We start from the raw sequence: 26,163 nt of genomic DNA on the forward strand, positions 1-26,163 counted from the left end.
TGCTACAAGGCCACGCTCAGCAAGCAAACTAACACAGAGTTCTTTCAGGAATTCTAAGGACACACTGAGACTCTAGGAAAGAGCTCCGGGAAAGCCCAATCGCCGCACAGCACGAGCACCGCCCCCTGGCTGAAGTGCAGGCGGTGATTGGCTACTCAACTCCTCCGTCCCGCCCCACCCGGACATCCGGTCCAATCGCGGCCGGCTTTATGCCGAGGTAGGTTCCCAGGGCCCACCAAGTGGGCGGTCCCCGTGACGTTCAGATGACGCGTTACGTCACGGTGGGCGGAAGTCCCGGCCGCTGTTTTGAAATCAGGCCGCCGGAGTCTTTGAAGCTCCTTCTACCGCGGAGGCGGCAGCAGCCCAGCGCCGGCCGGACCCCTGACGCTTACCCTCGCGTCCCACCGGCCTGAGGCCGAAGCCTTGCCATGTCCACCCCTCCGCTGGCGGCGTCAGGGATGGCGCCGGGGCCCTTCGGCGGGCCCCAGGCTCAGCAGGCCGCCCGGGAGGTCAACACGGCATCGCTCTGCCGAATCGGGCAGGAGACGGTGCAGGACATCGTGTACCGCACCATGGAGATCTTCCAGCTCCTAAGGAACATGCAGGTGGGAAGGAAGGCGCGCGCCCTCCTGGCTGTGCGTGAGAAAGCGGGATGCTTCTTGGAAGAAAGGGGCGCTGGTTTAGTCGTTACGTGGGGCCCCTGGGCGTCAGCGGGGCTGTCCTGGGCAAACCGTAATTATAGGATAGCTCCATTTGCATTCAGAAGTATTCCACGGTGATGCGCCTGTCCTCAAGTTTCTGTGATGTAAAGGTGATGTTTTCCAGAGAGGACTTCTGAGAAACTGAAGACTCAATTTTCTACATTCGCCCGGATTCTCTAGTTCCTAGGCAAATTCTTGTACCTTTCAGGGTAAAGGTGGATCTCTCACTATCTTTAAACTCATTAGACTGCCTTAACTTTCATCTCGTTTTCAAGCAAAATACTTTGAGGGTCTAAAGAGCTGAAGAATTCAGATTCTGCTAACCAGTTTTGTTTAACATTTTTATTTTGGTATAATTGACATAAAATATAATACATTTATATAAAGTTTTGACATATGTATATACTTAGGAAACCATCATCCTTCCACCACCCCAAAAGGTTTCCTCACGCCCCTTTGAAATCTGTACTTCTTCCCCTTCCATCCGCACACAACTTCTCATTTGCTTTCTGGCACCATAAATCCGTTTGTATTTTCTAGAATTTCATATAGTTTCATATAAAAAACTATGTCATTTTTTGTTTTGTTTTTTGGGTCTGGCACCCTTAGAATGTGTCAATAGTTCATTCCTTTTGCTTGCTGAATAATGTTCCATCCTGTGAATATATCACAATTTGTTTAACTCTTAAATCTGTTGATGGGCGTTTGGGCTGTTTCCACTTTGGAGCCATTATCAATAATGCTATGAGTGTTTACCTAACAAATGTTTGTGTGAACACATGTTTCATTTCTCTTGAGTGGATAAATGCATAGGAGTGGAACTGTTGGGTCATGTGGCAAATAACTCTAACATTTTGAGAAACTTTTCCAAAGTGGCCGCACCATTCTGCAGTCCCACCGGCAGTGTTTGAGGGTTCCAGTTACTCCTCATCTTGACGGCACTTGTTAGTGTATGTCTTTTTGCTTTGCAGATTCTTTCTCCCAGTCTGTGGCTTCTCATTCTCTTCACATGGCCTTTTGAATAACAGACATTTTAAATTTTGATGGAATCGAATTTATCCATTTGTTCTTTTACAGATTTTGCTTTAGGTATAATACCTAAAAAATCTTTGCCTCACCCAAAGTAACAAATATTTTCTCCTATTTTTTTCCTCTGGAAATTTTATAGTTTTAGGTCTATGATGCTCATTGACTTTATTTTCTTATATATAGTGATAAATATGGATCCAAGTACATTTTTTTGCATTTGGATATCCACTTGTTCCAGCACCATTTTGCCTATCTTACTACTTACTTTACTACTATGTGATGTGGTTATCATTCTTATTTTATGAGGGTTCTGCCAGTGAGGTGAAGTGACTTGTCCACAGCTAGTCGATGACAGGTTAAATTTGAAACCTGGTCTTCAAACTCTTACAACTCTGATTTCAGTGGGCTCACTGTAAAAGTAATTCAGGTGCATGGAAATCTTAACCGTGTCAATACGCCAGTGTGAAACAATACAAAGGGAATCCAAGAGAAGATATGAAATCTTTAGCAATCATTTTAAAAGTTAATAGATTAATATCTAAAAATGACTAAAGTAGGTTTAAATGATTTTTCAGAATTTGGTAAATATTTATTTTTAACCTGCTGTGTGCAAAGTACTGAATTAGGACTAGCAGATCGTACAGCTAACATTTATCAAGTACTTTCCTTGGTCAGGCACGCTGTTTTAAGAACTATTCTAAGTCTTTTTATCCTTACTTTACAGTTAAGGAAACAGGCTTAAAGAGAGAACTAAAGAGGAAGAAATAAGAAAGGGAGACAAACCATAGGAGACTCTTGACTCCGGAAACAAACTGAGGGTTGCTGAAAGGGAGGTGGGTGGGGAGATGGGGTAACTCAATTGATGGGCATTGAGGAGGGCACGTGATGTGATGAGCACTCTGGGTGTTATATGCAACTAATGAGTCACTGAACATTACATCAAAAACTTATTATGTACTGTACTTTGGCTAATTGAATTTAAATTTAAAAAAGAGGGAATTAGTTCTTCCTGCTAATCTCTTTATAATACTAACTGGCTGTCCAACACTTCGTATGATTAACAGAGATATAATACACACCTATGACCTACACTAAAAGAACCAAACTCTTTTATCAGTAACTAGATTACATGTGGACATATATTCAAAAACAGTTTGTAAGAGACTATGATACTTATTTCTTTGGGCCTCTTACGTTGTGAATTCTGTGGGCTAACTCGTGTAAGACCCTTTGAAGCATGTCATAATTGGCTGAAAAAGAATAACAGTGTGATCCTTTGTTTCCCAAATGCTGGAAGAAGTGGCACAAAATGTGTAACCTAGTTACTTCTTAATACATTTTTAAAGTATTAAAAAAATTTTTAATTATCTTCTATATTATTAACCCGGAAGGATGAAGTGCCATAAATACAAACCACTGAGATTATTTCTAAGTGTTTGTTTTAGAGAAATGGTTCTTTATTTTAGGTCTCCATTAGCCTCTTGAGAAGTTGATGAAAAGGATAGATTCTCTTCTGAGAAGAATGCACATGTATATACTCTGAGTAAAATTTGAGGGGGAATTTTATTCAAGGATTGCTAGGTCCCGGGGCGCCTGGGTGGTGCAGTCGCTAAGCGTCTGCCTTCGGCTCAGGGCGTGATCCCGGCGTTCCGGGATCGAGTCCCACATCAGGCTCCTCTGCTATGAGCCTGCTTCTCCCTCTCCCACTCCCCCTGCTTGTGTTCCCTCTCGCTGGCTGTCTCTGTCAAATAAATAAATAAAAAATCTTAAAAAAAAAAAAAAAAGTATTGCTAGGTCCCAGGTTAAGAGTCCCTGAATAAGAAAATACTGCTTTGGTTTTGTTATCCTTTAAATCTTAAATATAATCAGAATTCAGAAATTAAGAGAGGACATTACAGTGAACAGTATCCCTCCCATCCCTGTCTGCTGGCTGTCTAACCCCTTTCCACAGGCAATGAATGTTAATGCTTTTTATTACTATTCTTGTGTATCCCTCCAGATATTCTACACATATTTAAGCAAATGTGCATGTTTGTTCTTTCATTTAGTATATTATACATAATACTTTGCACCTTCCTTTTTTTCATTTGGTATATTTTGGAGTTTATTCATATCTGTCCAGAATATATTTCCTTTTCCTTTTAAGGTGTATATACAGTAATACACTGCAAGGAAATTCTGTAATTTATTCAACCAGTTCTCTAGGCATTTGGGTTGCTTTTAATCTCTATTATGCTGCAGTGAATAACCTCCCACATAAATGTGCAACTATACCTGTAGGATAAATTCTTAGAAATGGCTTTGTGCTTCTGTGATTAGATAAATTTCGATGACTTGTCCTCCATGGGGGTTGTACCACCTTCTGCTACCATGTCCTAACCAAGACCAACAACCAGGCTCTGACTAAAAGCGAGTTATATTTTTGGACCTTGGATCATGTGATGGATGAAAATCTACTTTACATTTCTTCTAGTTTGAATGAGTTTGAGCACCTCTTCATATATTTATGTATCATTTATATTCCCTTTTCGGCTAGCTGCTTGTTTATATTAATATATAAAATATAGACACACACACATATATATATATGTATATATATGTATATATATATAGGTCTTTTTTACCCTCTCCCTCAATTTATAAGATTTGGCTATTTCCATATTAGAAAAACATGGTCTATGTGATAGAACTTGCAAGTATTTCTTTTCCCCGGTCTGTTGTTTGCCCTTTGGCCCTGCTTATGGAAGTTCTACCATACATATGTATTTTATAAGGCATCAGAATTTATCAGTCTCTTAGGACTTTCAGGTTCTCTGTCTAGTAAGGAAGGACTTTTCCCATTCCAAAACCAGGAAGATTTCTGGGTTTTGTTTCAATTTTTACATCTAAAACTTTGACCCATATGGAATTTATCCTTCTATAAATAAGTGTGAGGTATGGCCCCAGCCCTACATTTTCTAAAAGGGTAAGTAATTCTTTTACTTTCCTCTATTGATTTCAGATGCTACTTTATACAAACGAATCTGTTTCTGGATGCTCTATTCCATTTGGCTGCCTGTCTTTTATGTAGTAATCCCAAACATTCTTATATTTACTGTGACTCTATAATGTGTTCATACTTATTTCCAAAATTGCCCTGGGTGTCCTTATTTATTTTTCCACCTGTACTTTAGAATCAGCTTGATTAGTTCTGCGAAAAACCTGTTAGGGTTTTATTAGGTTGATTTAACCTGGAGAGACTTTACATCAGTGTGATGTTGAGTCTTACTAACCAAGAACACAATTATCTTTTTTTGTGTCTCTGTGAAGTATTTTAAGTTTCCACCTATATCTTGAAATTTTTAAAATATGTGTGTGTATACGTATGTGTGTGTGTGTGTGTGTATATCCCCAGCAGATTTAAAAAATATATATATCCCCAGAAGGTTTAAAATATATATATATATATTTTAATATCTTTCCTGCTGCTATTGTAAATGGCATCTTTTTCCTTTCTCATTTTTGTTTGTTTCCATATATGAAAGCAAAGCTATTTTCTCTATATTAATTTTTGTACCCACTCTTTCTTGACTACCTTTGTTGATAATAGCACTTTATCATATCATTTATATCATATCCATAAATAGTGATGATTACGCTACTTCCTTTTTAATGTTTCAACTTTTTCCTTTTTTTCTAATTGCCTTGGCCAGTGCCTCCAGGGAACAGTGTTCACTAGTAGTATTAGTGGTCTTAGTAGACTTCCTGTTCTGTTCCTGACCTCAGTGAGGATGCTTTTAATGTTTCCACATTAATCATGGTGCTGACTTTTTAACTGAGATAAATGTATTTTTATAGTGCTGGGGAATTTTTACTCAGTGTTTTATATTTAAGACTGGATATTGAATTTAGCTTTTTGGTGTCAAGGGGTGTGATCATATATTTACAGATCTTTGTTAGTATTCAAGAGTGAGGTGGTTATGATGAGCTTTTCAGCTAAACATGTATACTGCAGGTATGCATCAGGGGATCTTAGGCACTATTACAACTTATATTCTGTGGTAGAGGAACCTTGTCTCTCTCAAGTTCACTACTGTGCCGTACCTTCTAGGTCAGTGCCTCATACATGAAAAGTGTGCAAGAATTTTTCGAAGGAATTAAATCTTCCCTTCTTTGAGAATCTGATGCTATCTATGAAAATACCCAAACTTGGATAGTGGGTGAACTTGAAGAGGGTGATTCTTTGCATTTCAAAAGAATTTTGTTTTTCTTCATGAAAGGATTTACTTCTTTTACATAACACACACTTCTTAGTGAATTTTATGTACAGATTTATGGGTAAAATAATTCACTGAAGTAAAATAATTCAGAATGTACTTTAAAACCTTCCATGGGTGCGAACTATACTAAATACAGGGATATAAATGTGAATAACTTACAGTCTTCACAAAGTAGAAAATATGGACCGAGTATTAAACCTAGTACATAAAGGTACAGGTAAAGGTACAGTGCTTCTGTACGTAAGATGTAATCTTATACTGCTTATTATCACCCAAACAGGACAGCAGGGATCCTTTAAAACTTTTCTCTGATTGGTGAAGTCCATAAATTGAAGGTTCATGAGAAACAGTACATTGTATTTAATTCAGTGCCTTTTGGGGGATGAACTTATAATGCCTTTTCCCTTTAAAAGTTTTGACTGATTCAGCCTTTGATATTTAATCACATTTCTTGGAGTTATTGTCCTCAAGAGTGTTTCAATGCTTGAGAATTTATGAAAATCCTAATAATAACTCATTTCTTCTTAACTTGTAAATCATAACACTGAAGGGAATTTGGAAATGACAGAAAAGAAGAAATTATTCAAGCCGATCTCCCTGTTACATCTTCTGTCAACTATGTGTAGGCCTTTCCAGTCTTTTTTTCATGTTTATGGTTTTACCTACTTGTAATGATAGTGTTTCCTGTTTTCTTTTTTTCCCCAAATACTGTACCGTGCACCTTTTTTTGCATTCCTGTTTAGAAAAAAAGAGTAAACTGAGGTTTAGAAAAACAGGCCGATCTTCTAGTTATTGGATAGTAGTTAGTGTCTTGGTTTTAAGGCACTTTCATCCCCAAGATAAGGATATGCGTGAACGCTCACAATCAAAGCGTCTTGTGGGCTAGAAAACATGGTCTAAATATTGTTAATTCTAATGGTAGGATGATTTCACAGATCAAACTCTGGGAATAAAATATCACACAATACTTTGATGTACAGAGGGGTACAGAGAAAGAAAGATTTTGCTCATGAGGTTCAGCAATGCACAAAAGGTGTATTTAGTTACAAGTTATAAATAATAGTCAATTTCCATGTGTCTGATTTTACCATTCCAGTACATACTTTTGGCTTCTTTTGATAAAACTCCTGAATTAAAAATAATATAAGCATCCAAGACAGAGCTATGATCATAAGCAGTTACTTGTAATAATTTATTAATGGTGCTCAAGTGCAGATTGATTTTCACCCCCTCTCCTACTGTTGATTTCTTTTTATAGTAAAGCTTGTGGTGACAGCTTTATGTTTTAGTGCATGCCCTGAGCATCTTAATTACCTTACAGTTAAGGTATTTGAGATGATTCTGCTATACTAGCAGTACTGTTCCTTTCTTCTGCTGAAAAGTCCTGATCCTCACTTTTTACTTTTCTTGTGGCTGCTTCTTTTTCTTTAAATTGTATTTTGTTTTTAGCTTCCCAGTTGAGTTCAGCAGCTTGCTGCCTTTATGAAATAGTAATATTAAAATCATGGCGTTATTTTTAAAGTTATAATCTACTTCAAAAATTAGAGGGGAAAGTATTTCAACTGGTCAGAGAGGCCTATCATGAAGTTTCTTCTGGGGCTGTCTTACAGTACGGGAGCAGTACACCAAGGAGCTAACAAATGGGCGAGTATTACTCTTAAATTCTTAAAATTACCCTTGATTAACTGCGAAGAACAGTTTGCTTTTATACAGTGCGTAAAAAGTATTTGTTTTGCTAGCTTTACTTTTAGAAAATCTTGATTGGCATTACTTCATATTTTTCTTGTTTTTGTTTTGCCTGATAAGCTGCCAAATGGTGTCACTTACCACACAGGGACGTATCAAGACCGGCTAGCAAAGCTACAAGACCACCTTCGCCAACTTTCGATTCTCTTCAGGAAGCTGAGACTGGTCTATGACAAATGCAACGAAAACTGTGGCGGGATGGATCCCATTCCAGTGGAGGCAAGTCGTGGTGGTAGAGGGAGGATGAATGTAAGATGCCAGACATTTGTAATTTTTTCCTTTTTCTCCTTCTCTTTTCACAATATTCTCAGATTTTGAACTATATTGGTTCTACTTTGGAAAGGAGAAGGTGAAAATATGATATATATGCATAGAATTACTACTGTCTTTTCATGTTAATTTGTAGATTTGAACATCCAAGCCTATAGTGAATTTTTGTTGTTGGGAGGAAAGAGCAGTCTGTGGCACTTGTTATTATTGCTGCCAGGGTCTATTTAATTTAATCAGTGCATAATTTTTTTTTTTTAGTTAAGAGTTTTAATAGTATTGTAAAATACTCTTAAAATGGTTTTCAAGGAAGTCCTTTACAGATGAAATATTATGTTTTCATCATTATTAATTTAGATTAGCTTAGTGGAATCACTTTTGTTTGAAAATAGATTTCTTAAACTTAATCTTGGGTCATAGATATATTTTAGTTCACTAGGTATATGATATTTTTATAGGTGGCCCTTTCCTGTTGACAAGATCAATCTCTGCCAATAAAAGTAGCTGGGAAGGTTTAGATGTTCTCTCACTGAATATGGAGAACAATCTCATGTGACGACGGCTTCCTTTCTGAGTGATCAGCATGTAAGGGATGAACAGGGAAAAGAGTAAACTGCAAAATGGCCGGAAAAGAAGCGGTCAAAGATACAGGAGAAAGATAAAAAATGTGGGTGACATTATCAGATGCTGGAGAGAAGTCAGGGTATAAAATAAGGAATAAAAATTGTCCGGTAGATTTTGCTAGAGGAAAACTGTTGGTATATATAAGCAGAGCTTTGTTGAGGTGTTTGTTAGCAACAAGAAGTTAGATTGCAATGGGCTGAAGATTAAACAGGAAATAAGGAACTGGAGCTAACAAGTGGATATCCATCTCGCAAAAAGCTTAGATAAAAAGGGAAAACAGTAGATGGAAGGAGGGTTGGTGTCAAGGGTTTTGGGGAAAGGAAAGGGAAAAAAGGGAGGAAAAAAAAAAACCTTTAAATGAGACAGACCAGACATGTTTAGATTATAAAAGAATAAAACAGTAGGAAGAGGTTGGGAACAGGGAGATAAATAATGAAGACAGGAGGATGAAAAAATCACAGCACAGGAATGGACATTAATCATCTTCAGGAGGAAGGACAGCTCTGCATTAGGAGAGAGGGAAAGGAAGAAAGAGTGGTTGTGATGTGGATGAGTTTATATTTGTCCCAAGAATTTGAAGAAGTTTGGCCAGATGACTCCTGGTTGTACCATTTGTTTACCTCTGACCTGTTCCTGATTATTGTTTTAAGATGGTAGAGACCAAATGATTCCTAAAATCTCTGTCACATTTATGAGGGACTTCAAATAAACTTCATCACAAATCATAATATTTCATTATAATTCTGCTAGATATTTCATTGCTATATAAATTTTTTTCTCCTGCAAAAAACTTTCTCCCAACTAAAAGAAGACCTCCAGAAATTTGCATAAACACTGAGGTTCTAAATAGCAAAGTAAATGACATTTATATAATGCACAGCTGTGAAGTTCTTTTCTTTCTAGTATAGATAAAAGAAAGCCTGTTCTATCTCAATGGACTATAAATTTTTAGGGGCAGGTATCACATCTTGTCATTTTTGCAGTATCTCACCCAGTGTCTGAAAATTAAATATTTGCTGATTAAATGGATAGAATATTACTTAACTGTATGTAACAACTAATGTTATATGGGCTATTTTGCAAAAGAAACCTGAAAATAATGTATAGGAGGCACTGAAATGATAAACTTCCAGTGCTGTTATTTTAGGCCATCACCTGAATTACAATTTATTTATGTACTACTAAAAGAAAAGCATAAAAATTAACCTTAATCAGAGAGACTTTGTATACCAGTGTAATCGGAAACTTTGCATCGTGTTTCTGACTTTTAACTCTTGTCTGTCACTCCCAGCAACTAATTCCATATGTGGAAGAAGATGGCTCAAAGAATGATGATCGAGCTGGCCCACCTCGTTTCGCTAGTGAAGAGAGGCGAGAAATTGCTGAAGTAAATAAAGTGAGTTATTAGTCTGTGTATTTTATATTTCAGAATTATGGATAAAAATTACAAGGGAGTCTATGTAACTCAAAGACATAGTCTGAATTATAGAATTACACGAAATTGTTTCTGTGGCAAATTTAACGTAGTTAGAGTATAATCAAGAACTAAAAAGGTAAGCAGAAATGCCACTTGAATAGTCGAAGAGAGATCGCAGAATTCATGCCATGAAACTGTTAGAAAAGCCTCACAGACACTCAGTCATAACTCATTTACTTTTTTCTTTTCTAGGCAGAATTTAGCTTTCTAGCTTACAGCATACTTGGAGCAGCAAATGATAAAAATTTACAAATAGAAAATGTGAATATCTCAACACCTGAATAAGAAACTGAGAGTTATCAGCATTAGCCAACACCACCCTCCATCTTGCAAAAGATCCTAACTTTTATGTATTTTTTACTGAATACTTATAGAAGTTTAGAAGATAATGTTCAGATAGTTCTCATGAAACAAAGAGATACAGGGAAAGTTGTCAGTTCATTCTGTGGTTGAAATACGGCCCACGCTTACCCAAACCTAACAAATAGCACAATAAATAAAACTACCAATCTCACACGTTCCCTTAATAGATCCACACCCCTCCACCATGAACTCTGATCCTGAAATTCTTAGTTCTAGTTAATAGAATTCATCGGGGCTTTAACAAGTAATCCATCACAGCCAAAAAGGGTTTTTGGAGATAGAGGAGGAGGATTTAAGTTTACATACATAATACGTAATGTCAGATTAAATTGGGAAAAAAAATTTTTTTCTCAGATCTAAAAGACATTTGTTAGAATTCAAATGTTACTGATTCAAAGAACACTTACAGCTATTAGTCTTTAAAAAAAAAAAAACTTATTTCAGATAAATAGCCAACATTTTCACAGGTGAAATATAGAACTGATCCTGTTAAAAATGGGCCTAAAATAAGAGGCCTTAAACCACTATGTTTATTAATTATTTTAGAAGTCATGGTCAAAACAAAAAGACAGGAAACAGAAACAAACCTTGGGAAACAGGGTTTATAATATTATACACAAGCTTGTTGAGTCTGTACATAATATTATAACTCAAGCTTGTTAAGCTCAAAGAAACTCAAACTCAGTTGATCAACAACTAGAGTCATTTAGAGTTTGATAAAAGGGCTTAATATGAATGATACCATTTTCTTATAATGCTATAAACCAATGAGACTATAAGATCCTATATTCACAATTGTAACAAGTATTAAGTAGTTAGGAATTATCAATGATACAGGTGACTAAACTTATGATACATAAAAAAGTTTTGAATAATTAAAAGAACACATAAAGTTCTTGTGTGGGCAATAAATATTCTAAATATACCAGTCTTGATAAGAATTCTCTTGAAAATACACAAAATAATAAGATTTTAGTGCAATACCAATGAAAAACCAAATCTAAACTGGAATTTTGTGTGTGTGTGTGAACATACTAAAACATCAAAGAAAATTCTCGTAAGAGTAATAAAAGAGAACTCTTTGCTTCAAAACTTAAAATGTGATATGGAGAATATTATAAAAAACAATAATTGTGAAATGGTATAAGAACAAGATTAGTAAAATAATAGCCAGAAAAATAGTCTTCCTATTATATATACGAATTTATGTCAGAAGAGGGATTGTGTAGAAAATCTGTCTTTAAAAATAGAAACTTTGGGGGGAAATTATCTTTTACATTATACCCTATGTCAAAATTCACTTCAGAGTTGAAAATAAAACCTGAACAACAAAATATTGGAAAATTAAGAGAAAAATGTATATCAAAATGCAGGAAAGAACTGGATTTTATAAAATTTTCATTTTTTTCATTAAAGGAGAAATATAGATTAAGAATATTGTCAGCAAATCTGACAGTAATGAACAAGCATAAAGAACTTACAGTAAGAAATTTGTAGGAAATGAGGAGGGGATTGGGAACTTTTATATCTTGAAGAATAAATGGTGTTTGGTAGTCTGGAGATATGAGGCATTCATTTATTAAGAAGTGTTATAGGTTTCTGTTGATAATCTGCATTAATTCACGATAGATGTACTCTGTTATTTTTCTCTTTAATAAGGATATTTTTATAAGATATAGTGAAATGTGTATATAAATAAAACAGCATCATAATGGTAACTTTGATTTCAGAGCATGTGACATAGAGTTTGTTCTCTACCATAGAAGATTTTATATTTTAGAAAAGAGTCTGTGTAAATTAAGAAAGATACAATTTTTCGAAATATATGCTTCATTTCACCTTTTATTTCTCTGAGTTCTTCTTTTTTTCCTCAATTTGATGGCTTAGAAATAACGCACTCTTGATTTTCTTTAAAAGACCTTTCATATAATCAGAATATAATACTGTGACAGTGTATAATAAAAAAAAATCCTATTAGCTACTGATTTAGAATTTTGTGAAGGGTATAATTGGGTATAAGGGAAGGATTTAATTGACACAAAGGATAAGATGTATAAAAAAATTTCTTTCACTTGAGGATTTAGGTTTCTTCCAGTCTCTCTCTCCTGGACCCACCTACACACTTTCCTTCCTTCCGCCAGTCTTTTCAATACAGTTATATCACAACTGGGGTTCAATGAATATTCTGTGTTTGTATTATTAAGGTGCATAAATACCGTTTATTGCTTTGCCACATAGTAAACTAGGGTCACATTTCCTTGAACAATTTTTTGTCCTCCTGGAGTTAATAATTCTGTAATTTTTAAAAAAATTTTAGTTCTTTATGCATATGGGGCAGCATCTCAGCACTGTTTTCCAACTTTTCCACAGAGTCAAAATTACCAGGCAATTTAATCGTTCTTTTTTTCTCCTCAGAGCCTTCCACCTTCTCACTAGGTCTGTACTAAATGCTTTCTAGTCTTGCTCTTCAGCACTATCCTGGGGCTTCCCTCACCCCTTTTGTTGGCTTCACTGTTTCCTCAGCTTCATGTCATCTTCTTTGTTGGTTTACTCTCTTGTTGGTAACGTACATACATCAGTGGCTTTTTCAGAAGGAATGTAGTAGGGACTTAAGTTTCAGTCTTCCCATAGCTGTCCACTTGATAGTTTGGCTGGCTATAAAATTCTATGTTGTAAATTAATTTCCTTCAGAAATTTGAACATATTCTTCCATAATCTTCTCAAATAGGGTTTGGCAAACTTTAAAGGACCAGATAATAAGCATTTTAGGCTCCGTGGGACGTACATAATTTTCATTATGATGTAAAAACCATCCTTAGCTCACAGGCCTTACAAAACAGGTCATGTGCCATAGATTGCAACCCCTATCTATTTCATTTTGCTGTCTTTCCAGATTGAGGCTCTAAAAGATCTGGTGAACTCTGATGCTTAATCATGAGCCGTTTATAGTTAAGAATGAGACACTAGAAAGCTAATAATAGGCTTTGTGAGTGGACTTAATCATGTTGAGTTTGGGAAGCAAGTTGGCTTTTTTAGGGGGGACCCCCCAACTATCATTTTCTGAGGGTTGTTTTTTGTTTTCTTTTTTTTAAGGCTGTTTAGTTTCTTCAGAGAAGAATCTTCCAGTGCCCTACACAGAGAGATATGCTCTTGTCTTCTTGCCTTCTGCTGTGCTGGTGACACTGAATCCACAGCCGCTGTGGTTCAGTTTCATAGGAAACAAACCTCCTAATCCTTAGAGGTGGGGCAGGGCACAAGGAGAGTACTCGGTCAGTCACCTGTTCCCGAGGAGTGGGAGTGAGCACCTGGCACTCTTGCTAGTCCCTGGCGCTCTTTCAGCTGTTCCTCCAGTTCTTATCCCCAGGCCTCACCTGGTGCTGTTGCCATGGCACTGGTCTGGCCTCCACAGAGGAGGAGCAGCCCTTTTCTCAGTGCTGCTGTCCCTGAATCCACCTGGGCTGTAGTTTCCTCCCAAGTCATTTACCACTCCCCTTCTACTTTCCCTCTTAAACTACCACCTCGTATCTGCTACTGTCTGCTTTCTGATCATTTTTCTCCACATAGGATTATAGGTTTTTCCATTCCTCTCCTGCCGTTTTGTTAGGGTTTTGAGAAGAAGAGATAAACACATGTATTTAGTCCACAGTGTTTATCTGCAACAAGATGATTTCAATACACAGAATATACAGTATTTCTGTAGATTTGTCTATGGAATAAAAGCCCGTATTCAAATTTTGTCTTCCCATTTATACTTCAGGCATTTAAGAACTCTTTCTTTGATTAAGTCATTTGAATCTGATTTTGCTGTTATAAGTGCTTCTAACTGGGGTAAAACTTGTTTTAGTTGATATGATATTGACTTGAAGGTTATTACAAAGAAGAAAAAATCTATTTAGATATTTTAATGAACAGATTTAAAGCTTAGCCCTATACTTCTATAGGAATTCTTTTTTTAAAGAGAATTTAGGGGGAAAGTATCTTGAGTGGCAGGGGAAGTCCTCATTTTATGGCCTCATAGCTCCGTCTTACTTCCTAGGAACTGTTATATTTTGAAACAGGACTAGAGAATTAGGTAGTAAACAAGAGGTTTTTAAAAAGGGGTGGGGGGAGGACTAAGATTTCGTTAACTCAAACTGAAATCCAAAAAATAAGACAGAAGGGATTAAATAGCTAAAAACCAAGCAAAGTGGATTTTTTTTAACCTAAAGATGTTTTTAACTCATTCCTTAAAACACTGTAAATGTGAATTGAATATAACACAGATTTTGACTCTTAATAAAGTTATGTATAATTAGTGCTACTAACATTATTCTTTTCTTCCAATTTGTACTTCCCTTCTAGAATAGAAGATTAAAATATATAATTAGAAATTTTTATAGCACTAAGGTCATGACTAATGGATATGTTTTTCTGCCTTGATGGCTCACACACCTGAATGCTGTTGTGAAGAATGTTTTAATAGCTACCTACAGATGGTAGAATGTTGCCCTAATCTATTTAATCTCACAGATGCTACTAAAAAATAGTTTAAATTCTTTGATTTAATTTTCAATTACTTATAAATATCTGTATTCATAAACTTAAATTTTTATATTCCTTTTGTCTGTTTTTATCAATTCTCTTCCCTGTGATACAGATTTGTTTAAGTTATCAGGTGGTGGTCGAGAGCTTTAAGGTTCACTGCAATCTGAGCTAGTCACACCCATCAAAGTAATTCGATAGAGAATATTAAAATGAATAATTTTTAATAGTATCCATATATTTTTTTAAATACCAACAGACCATCTTTAACTGGAAAACAAAGAACAAGCTTAAAAATGATTGCTAGGGAATTTTTTTTCCTTGTTTGTTTTTTATCTTCTAGGATTTGCAAAGCTTTTGATTTGGCTTTTTGCGTTTTTTTATTCAGTATTATAATATTCATATATTTGGGTACCTGCTCTGTGCTATCATTACAAGTGTAGGAGTTTCTGCCACGAATCAGTCAGATGTGTTGCCTGCCACTGTGCACATTTCACACAAATCTCTGAGAACAGAAGACTCTAATGGAAACAAAGCAGTACGCTTTCAAGTACACATTTGTTGTAAGAGATATTTACAAAAACAGAACCAGGAATTTAAATAAAAACTTTTTTAAAAATCAGACCATATTTTTAATACATTGACATTTGCTTATTTTTAATGATTAAGTTGCTTTATGGACCTGTATAATCAGGAATAAAATTGTATTCCTGGCATTCAATTTAAAATATTCAAAAATTTATTACAATGCATATTTTATTTTTAGTCTAAATAAGCCACATAAAATAAGTAGCCCTATGTACCCCTCAGTTAACTTTCACTCATTTTCAAAATATTATATTTTTGTGTACTTAAAGTTGTACAGAAAAACACATTGATGGTATGTTTACTATTTAATATATGGTCTGACTTCTAACGACGTATATACCACCAATACCTACCACAGGCCATGAAATTTGGGGGCACAAAATTTTGTAATCAGTATTTGACATAAATCATGAGATAATAGGATGGCCTAGGTTCAATAGTCAGATTTTTGGCTTATTTAAATACTTTTCATTTGCTCTTCATACATTCTGGAATCTATAAGCCCTAATACTCAAGTAAAGACTAAACACTTGTCTAAGACTGTATGTTTGGAGGACATCAGAATGAGTTCTGTTTTGCTTAAACTCTTTTTTGATGGAAAAATGAAAGAGGTATGTGGGTTTTTTTTACAGGATTGACATATAATTGAGTCCGTGCACTTAGAAATTAAAGCATTTTTTGGGGCGCCTGGGTGGCACAGCGGTTAAGCGTCTGCCTTCGGCTCAGGGCATGATCCCGGCGTTGTGGGATCGAGCCACATCAGGCTCTTCTGCTATGAGCCTGCTTCTTCCTCTCCCACTCCCCCTTGCTTGTGTTCCCTCTCTCTCTGGCTGTCTCTGTCTCTGTCGAATAAATAAATAAAATCTTTAAAAAAAAAAAAGTTAAAGCATTTTTGACCAATGGTCACAGCCTTTATATGCATATTAAATTACATGGCATGACTTAAACATATTTTTTTAAGTGTCTGCTCTACTTACACATTCACCTGTTAATGTAACAAATTAGGCACAGCTGATGGATTTTGATAATAGCAGCTGTCAACCTCTGTTAAAATCAATCAGGGGCAAGACTGTATATATTAAATCCTGTATCATGTCATGAAAATTTATTTACAATTTAACCACTAATAAGCATAACTGTCAGCTTTGCTGTTGATAGTGTCATGATGTGTTTTGGCTCAAGGTATCTTACTTGTATGCTAATTTTTTAATTTAAAACTTTGTGGCATCTTTGAGAAGAACTTTCCAGGTGCTTTAAAATATATTTTTTAAATTACTATTACCTAGAGTTGAATATTACTTTGAAAATACCCTACATTTTTTAGTTCTCTTAATTTCTTCAGAATGAGGCTAATTTTTTTAAACAAGTATATTAGAATTTATATTTCCAAATGAGTATTCTTTAAAAGTAGTCCTGTTGGTTAAACTACACATTTATGCCAGTGATACATCTGTTATAGAAGCCATTGGACCTGTTTTGATATTGATTTTAAAGTGTATTTTTAACTACCCAAGAATATAATTTTATTGCTTCTAGTAATTTATACAGAAAATATGACCAGTGAGCTTATTTCACTAGACTTGGCCTTTGAATGGTTTTCAGTTTTTAAAATTTAAATATCATTCCTCCTCCTCCTTTTCCATGGACACAGATTTTTCACCATTGAAATGATTCAGAGGATCCAGCCCACATATTTGTCCAGTTAACCTTTTTTCATTCAAGTTTAAATCATATTTTTTCTTCAAGAATTTTAATGGATCCCTACTGCCCACTACCAAGCCCAAGTTTATCCCCCTTCCCCTATTGCTCACCCCCAATTTTTCAGGCCCTGTGTTTGCTGACCTTACCAGTAAGAGGCGGTGTCTCTATCTTTTTGAGTTACACAGCATCTGCCTTCCCAGTAATACAATCCAGTCATGTGGGCATTATCTTCCTCCTCCTTGATGCAGAATTTCTTCAAGGCAGGGACTGTTCCTCATTCATTTTTCTCCCCTCACAATGCCTAACCCAGAGACTGGTACGTAATATACCCTCAGGAAATGTAGAACAGAAAGTGTTACAGGCTCAGAATTTGATTCCCAAGAAAAGTTGTGAAATTTAAAAGTAAGCGTATTCAAACTATGTCAGAAGGTACTAATTCAAATAAGACTTTTTTTTTTTTAAATCTCACATTGTTTCTCCTCCTTTTATTCTTAGTCAGTAGCTCTTTTCCATTCTCCCTGAAACGTTAGATTTGAAAGGGGAGGTCGCAGGAGCTGCAGTCTCTCACGGTTAGGGAAGCAAGTGATGGCTCAGTGTGACGGGCAGCTGACTATGACCCATGTGTTGAAGCCAGTAATCAGTTCACTCAACTAAATGTAACTGGTTTTCAGCACATGGGTCTGCATAACTGGCTGTCCTCTTAGGTCTGGGTGTACAGAGAGTAGAACTGGCAGAGGCCTCATAAGTTATATGATGCCATCTCATGAGAAAATTGAGGAAGAATTTACCTAAGATAAAAGAGCAAGTTAGAGGCAAAGTTAGAACTGGGATTGAGGTTTCCAGCCTCCCAGAATACGGAAGAGCACCTTTACTCTTCTAGTCCCTCTGTGTGCTGCTACCCTTGACTGCTGGCAGAAGTAGCTGTTTCTTGCCCCCTAGGATGCAAAGGACCTCATGGGCATAGTACTGGCCATCTGGTCATCCATCATCTCACCCAGGTCTGAGGGTCCATTTGATCAGATTCTGTACACGGTGGCCTCAATAACTGCCACATACTTATGACAGCAGAGCCTAGAAGATGGGCCATCTGAAGGCTGAACAAGGAGACTGAGTCACTAAAATTCCAACAGTATCCTCCTCCCAGAAACAGTGTTAAAGTGAGCTTCATGACACTTTATACTGTACATGGCACTGTTGTTTTATCTGTGTTGTGGAAGTTCTCAAATATGAATTAAATTTAATAACGAACATTAAAATATATAAATTGTTTTTCTGTTTTCCAGTAAGAGTTTCTTGGTCCTCCCTTTTGGCCACTTTCTATTACTTCTCTAACTCTAGATAAAATAGGAGTAACATACTTCGTCTTAGTTGGCTCTTTAATGAAATCAAAATGAAGATTTTTAGGCCTCTTTATAATGAGCATATATACTACTTTATCTGGAGGTATTTTAGTATCTACCTTTAAATTATCTAATTAAAGATATTATTTCCTAATGTAATGTTTCTAAAAGGTTAGTGAATAGTATTATTATTATTATTATTATAACTAGTAAGTACTTTGACCAGAAGTTCTCTATTTTGTTTTACCTAAGCAGACATTTGCCACAGAGGATTTAAAGGAAGCATGCTGACAGAGAAGTTCATAAACCGTGGTCTGGTAGCAGCCCAGATACAGAGACACAGAGCCGTGGGCCGGGGCCTTCAGGGCATCCAGCAGATCTCAGTTATGAACAAGATTATATCAGGGTCTGCGATTTTCAGAGTCAGAAGTGGATTGCACTTCACGCTGTGGCCAAACAGTGACTTCTGCCACATTTTTGAAAGACCGGTTGCATCAGGCATTGTATTTTCATTAAACTTGATTTCCTATATTGACAGTTTTTTCCGTTTGGTGTCTACGAGGAACATTTGTTGAATGCTTACTTATATGCCAGGCCCAATTTTAACACGGTTATGTCATTCAAATCTTTTAATCCTCTTAGCAACTCTTATGAGGTATAGGTTCAGTTATTATCCCCATTTTTCTGATGTGGAAACTGAGGCACAGAGAGGTTAGGTAATTTGACCAACATCACATATTAAGTTAGTGAAGGAGGAGTGTAAATGCTGAGACTTTGACTCTGGAGGTTATGGTCTCTTGACCATTATGTTATACTGCGTCCTGAAAAGCCTATATCTTGGGTTTTGTAACAAATAAATGTTTAGCTTAATTTCTTTGATGGTGGAAGTGGAGGCAGAAAGGAGGATCAGGGGCTGGAGCCGGAGTCCTCCGCGGGCTGAATTAGAATTCAGCATGCCTTTCGGAGAGTGTTAGTGGCCAGAAAAGGATTGAGACCTTCCACATTAAGGAAATATTTAGCTTAATATCTGTCTGGATCATTAGAGTTCTAACTTATGACATTTTTTTTTTTAAAGATCTTATTTATTTATTCGACAGAGACAGAGACAGCCAGCGAGAGAGGGAACACAAGCAGGGGGAGTGGGAGAGGAAGAAGCAGGCTCATAGCAGAGGAGCCTGATGTGGGGCTCGATCCCGGAACGCCAGGATCACGTCCTGAGCCGAAGGCAGACGCTTAACCGCTGTGCCACCCAGGCGCCCCTAACTTATGACATTTTAATCTTCGTAACTTCATGGTCTGTAATTCATGAAACATTTTTGATAAATTCTTTTGTTTCTACAGAAACTCAAACAGAAGAATCAACAGCTGAAACAAATTATGGATCAATTACGAAATCTCATCTGGGATATAAATGCCATGTTGGCAATGAGGAACTAAACTGATACTTAAATTTCCTGCTTTACACGTTATGCCATTTTTCCCCCCTCAAGTGTTTTTTCCCTTTGAAGAAGATTATTTATCTGCTTTTATTCTACTCACTAGAATTAAAGTTCCTATTTTTACATTGCAATTTTACATTAAAGTATGCATTGGCAGTTTTTTTTTAAGCTATTGATTCTACGGAAGATTATTGTAATAAACTTTGATAGGGCTTATGTTTTGTTTAATCTTCATGAATTGAATTTTTAAAACAAAAGAAGTTTTGTAAATAAAATTTCAATTTGATCAATGGTTGTTTTGCTCATTTTATTACCCTTTGAGGAGAGTTAAAGGTTTTAAACATTTTTGCAAATGAAAATATCAAGTACAGTCTATCTGTGGTACAAACTAATTAAAATTAAACATGTAAGTCTCCATTTCAGCTCAATTTTTTTAAATTTAGAGTCCCAAACAGGTTAAAATGAGAAAATAGTTAACCTGTATATTGCTGTAAATAGATGAAAATTACTTTTACCATGTGTTTTATGTGTTGGGTCTTAACTAGAATGACCTGTCTCTAATAGGACGGAACAAAATAATTTGAGTCTGGCACAAACTGAAATCAAACAATGTGCTTCTGTGCTCCCTGCTTTAGCCCAAGAAGCAACACCCTACCTGATTCTTCAGATACACTGTAAAGTCATCTTGAGTACCTTTTGGAAATAGTGAATTTTTAAATACACTTTTTTTTAATTACATAAGAAACTGGAAGCCGGCTTCCTCTGGGGAGGGGACCCTGGGTGGCTGAGGATGAGGGTAAAGAAGCAGCTTACTTTTCACTGCATACCGTTTGGTACCTTTGGAATTAATATCATGCAAATACTGCCTGTTCAAAAAATAGGTGAAATTTCATTTTAAGTTATATAGATTCCCACCTATATCTAGTGGCAGAAGCATAAGAAAACAAGCCTAACCCTATACATGGGCATCTTTAGACCCTCTCCCTTACATTTGTTAAAGCAGTTCTGAGCAAGCCCAATGTTAGTCAGATGAGGCGTTCCCTGTGTGCACCAGGAGGCACTGCAGTTTCAAGCACAGTAAAGCCATATGAAAAGAACTGGAACTGGTAATTCAGTCTACTTCGGAAATCTGTAGTTGGGTCTAAGGGTATTATGTTTTATTTAGCCTATCACCAATTGGACACGCAAGGTTTTTACAGAAGTTCACCGCTAGTACATTCTTTGCATGGTAGATCTCTGGTTACTGTCGCAAACTTAGTGCTGGGGTACTGACCAATAAAACAGTTATAAAAATGGTGGTTTTGGGGCGCCTGGGGGGCACAGCGGTTAAGCGTCTGCCTTCGGCTCAGGGCGTGATCCCGGCGTTATGGGATCGAGCCCCACATCAGGCTCCTCTGCTGTGAGCCTGCTTCTTCCTCTCCCACTCTCCCTGCTTGTGTTCCCTCTCGCTGGCTGTCTCTATCTCTGTCAAATAAATAAATAAAATCTTTTTTAAAAAAATGGTGGTTTTTTTTGTTTTAACTGTTGCACTCAATTCCTTAGATCATTCAAGGTGCCACAAACTCAGCTCTTGGAGGGAGTGTGGAAATCACATCTTTTGGGCCTCGGTTCTCTACAGAGTGGCTCCACTGTGGCGCGACGGTCGATGCAGCTACACTCAGCTACAGGGCTGCGGCCCCGAAATCTGGGAATGCGCTTTCATGCCGGCTTACCCAGTTCCTCACAAGTCTACCTGGGACCAATTATGACTGTGTTGTGGGTTATTAAACACACAGACCTCACTAACCCTCAGAGTTCCAGCTTTTTCTTGAGGGATAACAAGGCAGCAAGTAGGCTGAAGAGCCAAAAAGGCAATTCAGTTGTGATATGTGGCCGTGGGCAAGCTAATCTCCGTTTTCTCCTCTGTAAAAGGATACGTGGCATTTTGATCTGTATTAGAATTTCAGTTGCAAATATTAGAAACCCAATCCAAAATGGCTTAAGCCAAAGGGGATTTATTAGTTCCCACAGCAAAAGAAAGGATGCTAGAGAAGAGCTCACATGATCAAAGAAACTCTGCAGGAACTCAGGCTTCAGGAAATAGAACTAAGGTTCAATGCCCCAGGATTCTCAGTGCCTCCTCTAATTTCTGCTGGCTCTCTACTCCACACTCTCTACTGTGAATAGGCTTTCTCCAAATAGTGGGAAAGAGGGCTTTCTACCTTACATCTTTTCTGTACCCTGACCCCCAAGGCTGGGCCACTTCTCCCACTCTAAATGGAGAATTCTTACGGACCCTGATTAGCACAGCTTGAAGCCTTATAACCAACCTCTGGACCAACTGTTGCATATGGGGGTACTGTGATTAAACTGACCCAGGTTATGAGCCCATCTCTGCCACCAGGGGGGTGAGAATCATGGAAAAATTATTGAGCAGGTAACAAATATTAGAGGAAAAAAGGCACCAATCAGGAAAATTTGTCAGAAAAACAAACAATGGCAAACACAGTGCACTGATGCTCACTCTTCCTTAGTTACACTACTGCCTTAAATAAGAGGTTATTCAGCTCCCAAAAACCCAAGAAAAGTCTAGGGAAAATCAAATGCATTATTCACTATCATGAGAAAACTGTTAAACTGTTTTCTGAATTTGTGGACTTCTGTGTTGACATCTTTCTTTGCAGCTGTTTTAATTAATGACAGTGTGATCTTGTCAGGTCTTGGTTAGCCTAGCCTGGGTAAAAGCACAGATAGGAAAGAGCTAAGAAAATAAGATGAAATGAAAACTCCAGCATCCTGGTAATAAAATTATCTTCAAAATGATTTGGAAACCTAAGGCCCCGATCATTCAAACAGTAGATCCCTTGGCACCATTACAAGCCAAAATGTGTTAACTTGACATTTTGATGTAGTTCCAGTTTGAGTAATTCATTTTATTTCCTTAAATTCCCAAGGAAGTTTAAGCTAGATAGAGGAGTCTTTCAGCCTTAAACTAAAATGTGTGCTTGTCCTACAGCTCATGGAGTTTGTTATCCTGAGTGTTCTTAAATTTGTCCAATGTAACTTGAGGCCTTAACATTTTTTCTATTCCTGGAAAACATTTGTGGACCAAGGACTGATTTTTTTAAGCATAAATTGAAAGGTATTCCAGATGCATATATATATTTTTTGACACTGTAGCAGTCTTGAATTCTTTCACATCTTTTTAACTTAAAGAATTAGACTTATTTGACACTTAAGTTTATATCTTGACATAGGGTTAAATTATGCACTAATGCATTTACATCAGTAAACCTATGCATTGATGATTCACACTTTTTTAAAAAAATTCTTACTCTTGTCAATATGTATCTGCATTCCAAAACTAGACTATTTAGACATTTACAAAGAAACTGTGAACCTGTATTTTCTCTGTACTTTGAGGTCTTACTCTCCTATGACATGGGAATGTAAGACCACCGAGTGGCACGCTCCTTGTTGGAACTACCACAACCTTTTGAACCTACTCAGGTGTCTGTGGCATCATCGCTTCTAGTGTAGTGTGCACAAGAATCACGTGGGTGCACTTTTTAAAATGCAGATTTTTGGATTTACCACGAATGCACTGAATCGGAATGTCTAAGGTAAAGTCCAAAAATCTGCATATTAAACAAGCTTTCCAGGTGATCTACCACTGGCACTGGAAAAACATTTTTCTATGCAGTTTAGTGATAGTTGTTATGAGCACTTTTATATGAAAAACTGTTCAAAAATAGCTATATTAATGTAAAACAAAATGTATTATGCTATATTAAGACTTTTAGCCTTTTGAGTATTTAAAAATAATACTCTATTATCAGCAGTTCTCAACGTTGGCTTCACATTAGAATCAACTGGGAAACTGTTAAAATCCCCTGTGCCAAGGCCATACTCCAAGCCAATTAAATCAGAATTCTGGGGTGAGATCCAGGCAACAGTGTGTTTTAAAGCTTCCTAAGGGACTCCAGTGTACAGCCACAGTAAGAACCACTGCTATATGTTGATTCATATGGGCTATAGGTAGAAAGGACCTTGAGCAATTGATTTTTCTAGTAATAAACATTTGGAGCAAAGAACTTCAAGAGGTCAAAATCCTAAACTCACCTATACTCAAAGGTATTTTTGCAAGGACATCTGACTAACTCTACACTCCTGGATGTCAGAGGCAAAGAACCCTCACTGCCATCACCCACAAGCATGCTGCCACTCAGAGAAAAACTGGAGAGTGCCATCCAGTCAACAACGTTGACAGGCAATGGGAAAGGTGGAAATTGATATATGGTCTTCCATCCTCATAGGTCATAATAATTCCAAGACATTAAAGAGGTTGAGTAAAGTCAAAAGGAAGGCAGCGTTTCTCTTTGTTCCCTATTCCATGCTGAAAACATATCGTTTTTTAGACTGATAAAAATATCCAACCTGGATTTATAATTTACGCATCTAACAGTCATTTATTGATCACCTCCAGACTCCAGGCCCCAGGGTAGGAGCCGGGTATACCAAGATAGCAAGGACCCTTTACTCAATGGTATGGAATATAAGCTAGAAGAGAGCTATTCATATGTACAAACTCTAAGCTGGTCAGGGGACTTCTGCACAGTCACAACATGGATGTTCACCAACCAACCCACAGAACCAGCGAACTCCGTGGAACTCTCACTGCGTTCCATGAGACTTGCATTTTCCTGATGTCTGTAGAGCAGATCACACAGCTCAAGTTAGAGATCTCCTTCCCATGGGATACCACACCTAAATTGTATCTATGGGGTTAAAAAGTTCTGTTGTTGTGTACGCCCAGAACTGTTTAATAGTCTAACTTAGGGTGAAGATACAAGAAGGCAACACTATAAAAATGCTCAACTCCAGAAGATGAGAATGCAGCACAGATTTAATTGCAATAAGGTGAGGGAAATAGTTTTCAAAACAGCTTTCAGAGGGGGAAGAAAAGTCATTTGTGAAAGCTCAGTACTTAAAATCTACAGATGGCATAGCTAACAAATAAATCAATTAAAGAATGCAAAGTGTGAACAGAAACATAAATGTGAATTAAAACCATACAAACTTGAAGTTATGTATGAAGTAAGTATTTTAACTACTGGCACTAAAATTCTAAATTGAATTCTCTGATGAAACAGGAAACTGGTATAATTGCCTGAGTAAAGGGTGATTTGAGAATTACAGCTGGTGGGAAAAAAAATAAATGTGTTTCTGAGTTTTGAATAGACAGTAAAAGCATGACAGATGAACAGAAAGGGCTTGCCAAGGAACCAACAATAGTCCAGGTGAGAAATAACTAAGGCATAAAGCAGTCGTAGCAGTAGACCTTGAATTAAATAGTAGCAAGTTTCTTTCCTATGATGCTCAACTTGATGGATTCCTACATGTTCCTACAATCCATGCTAGGTTGTAGCAATATAGCCTGGAAAGGTCAGAGAGGGGACTCCCTGGAGCTGCCAGCCCCTTTTCTGAGCATCTAATTGGGGGGGGGGGGCAGGGGAGGACCGCTATAGGATTTTTATAAGTATTGGGTTATTTAATTACTTGTTTACAACACTCTCTGTAAGAGGGGAGGGTATTTGCAGGGAAGGGGAACAGGAGTAGAGAGGGAAGGATCTTCTGCTCTCAGATGATGAACAGGATCACCTCAGCTCTTACAGAATTCTCACCCTCTCCCATGACTGAGTCCTGAGGAGTGGGGAAAGTGTGGGGCCTGGAGACAAACTGCCTACATCCCACCTCTGCTGCTTACCGGCTACTCCCTGGGGCAAACTGTTCAACTCACTCAGGCCTTGGCTTTCTCCTCCATAAAAGGGACAAATGGTATGTTCTCATGTGGATTTTTTTGAAAGATTTATTTATTTATTTGAGAGAGAGAGAAAGAGCAGGGGGAGGAGCAAAGGGAGAGGGAGAGAGAGTCTCAAACAGACTCTGAGCTGAGCACAGAACCCGGCACAGGGCTCAATCTCACGACCCTAGATCATGACCTGAGCTGAAACCAAGAGTCTGACGCTTAACCAACTGCCCCACCCAGGCACTCCATACAGATTTTATTTTTAAACAGCTCCGAAAACAGGAAAGTTAATATTTACAGGAGCTAAATATCATCTACCA

General features: G+C 37.2%; 1 protein-coding gene across 4 annotated transcripts; it reads left to right on the top strand.

Annotated features, from left to right (window-relative positions):
• Window positions 1–281: 281 nt before the first annotated feature.
• MED30 (mediator complex subunit 30) lies at window positions 282–20,296 on the top strand. Of its 4 annotated transcripts, none has more exons than XM_002930160.4 (4): window positions 282–605; window positions 7,796–7,954; window positions 9,918–10,022; window positions 19,958–20,296. In XM_002930160.4, the coding sequence occupies exons 1-4, from the start codon at window positions 429–431 to the stop codon at window positions 20,051–20,053; spliced, it is 537 nt and encodes a 178-aa protein (XP_002930206.1). In that variant the 5' UTR covers window positions 282–428; the 3' UTR covers window positions 20,054–20,296. The 4 variants fall into 4 exon arrangements, with proteins under 4 accessions (XP_002930206.1, XP_019648563.1, XP_019648564.1 ...); XM_019793004.2 differs by lacking the exon at window positions 19,958–20,296 and adding an exon at window positions 18,872–19,719; XM_019793005.2 differs by lacking the exon at window positions 19,958–20,296 and adding an exon at window positions 13,560–16,308.
• The last annotated feature ends 5,867 nt before the right edge of the window (window positions 20,297–26,163 follow it).

The sequence above is a fragment of the Ailuropoda melanoleuca genome, chromosome 9 (assembly GCF_002007445.2).
Source record: "Ailuropoda melanoleuca isolate Jingjing chromosome 9, ASM200744v2, whole genome shotgun sequence".
NCBI lineage: Eukaryota > Metazoa > Chordata > Mammalia > Carnivora > Ursidae > Ailuropoda > Ailuropoda melanoleuca.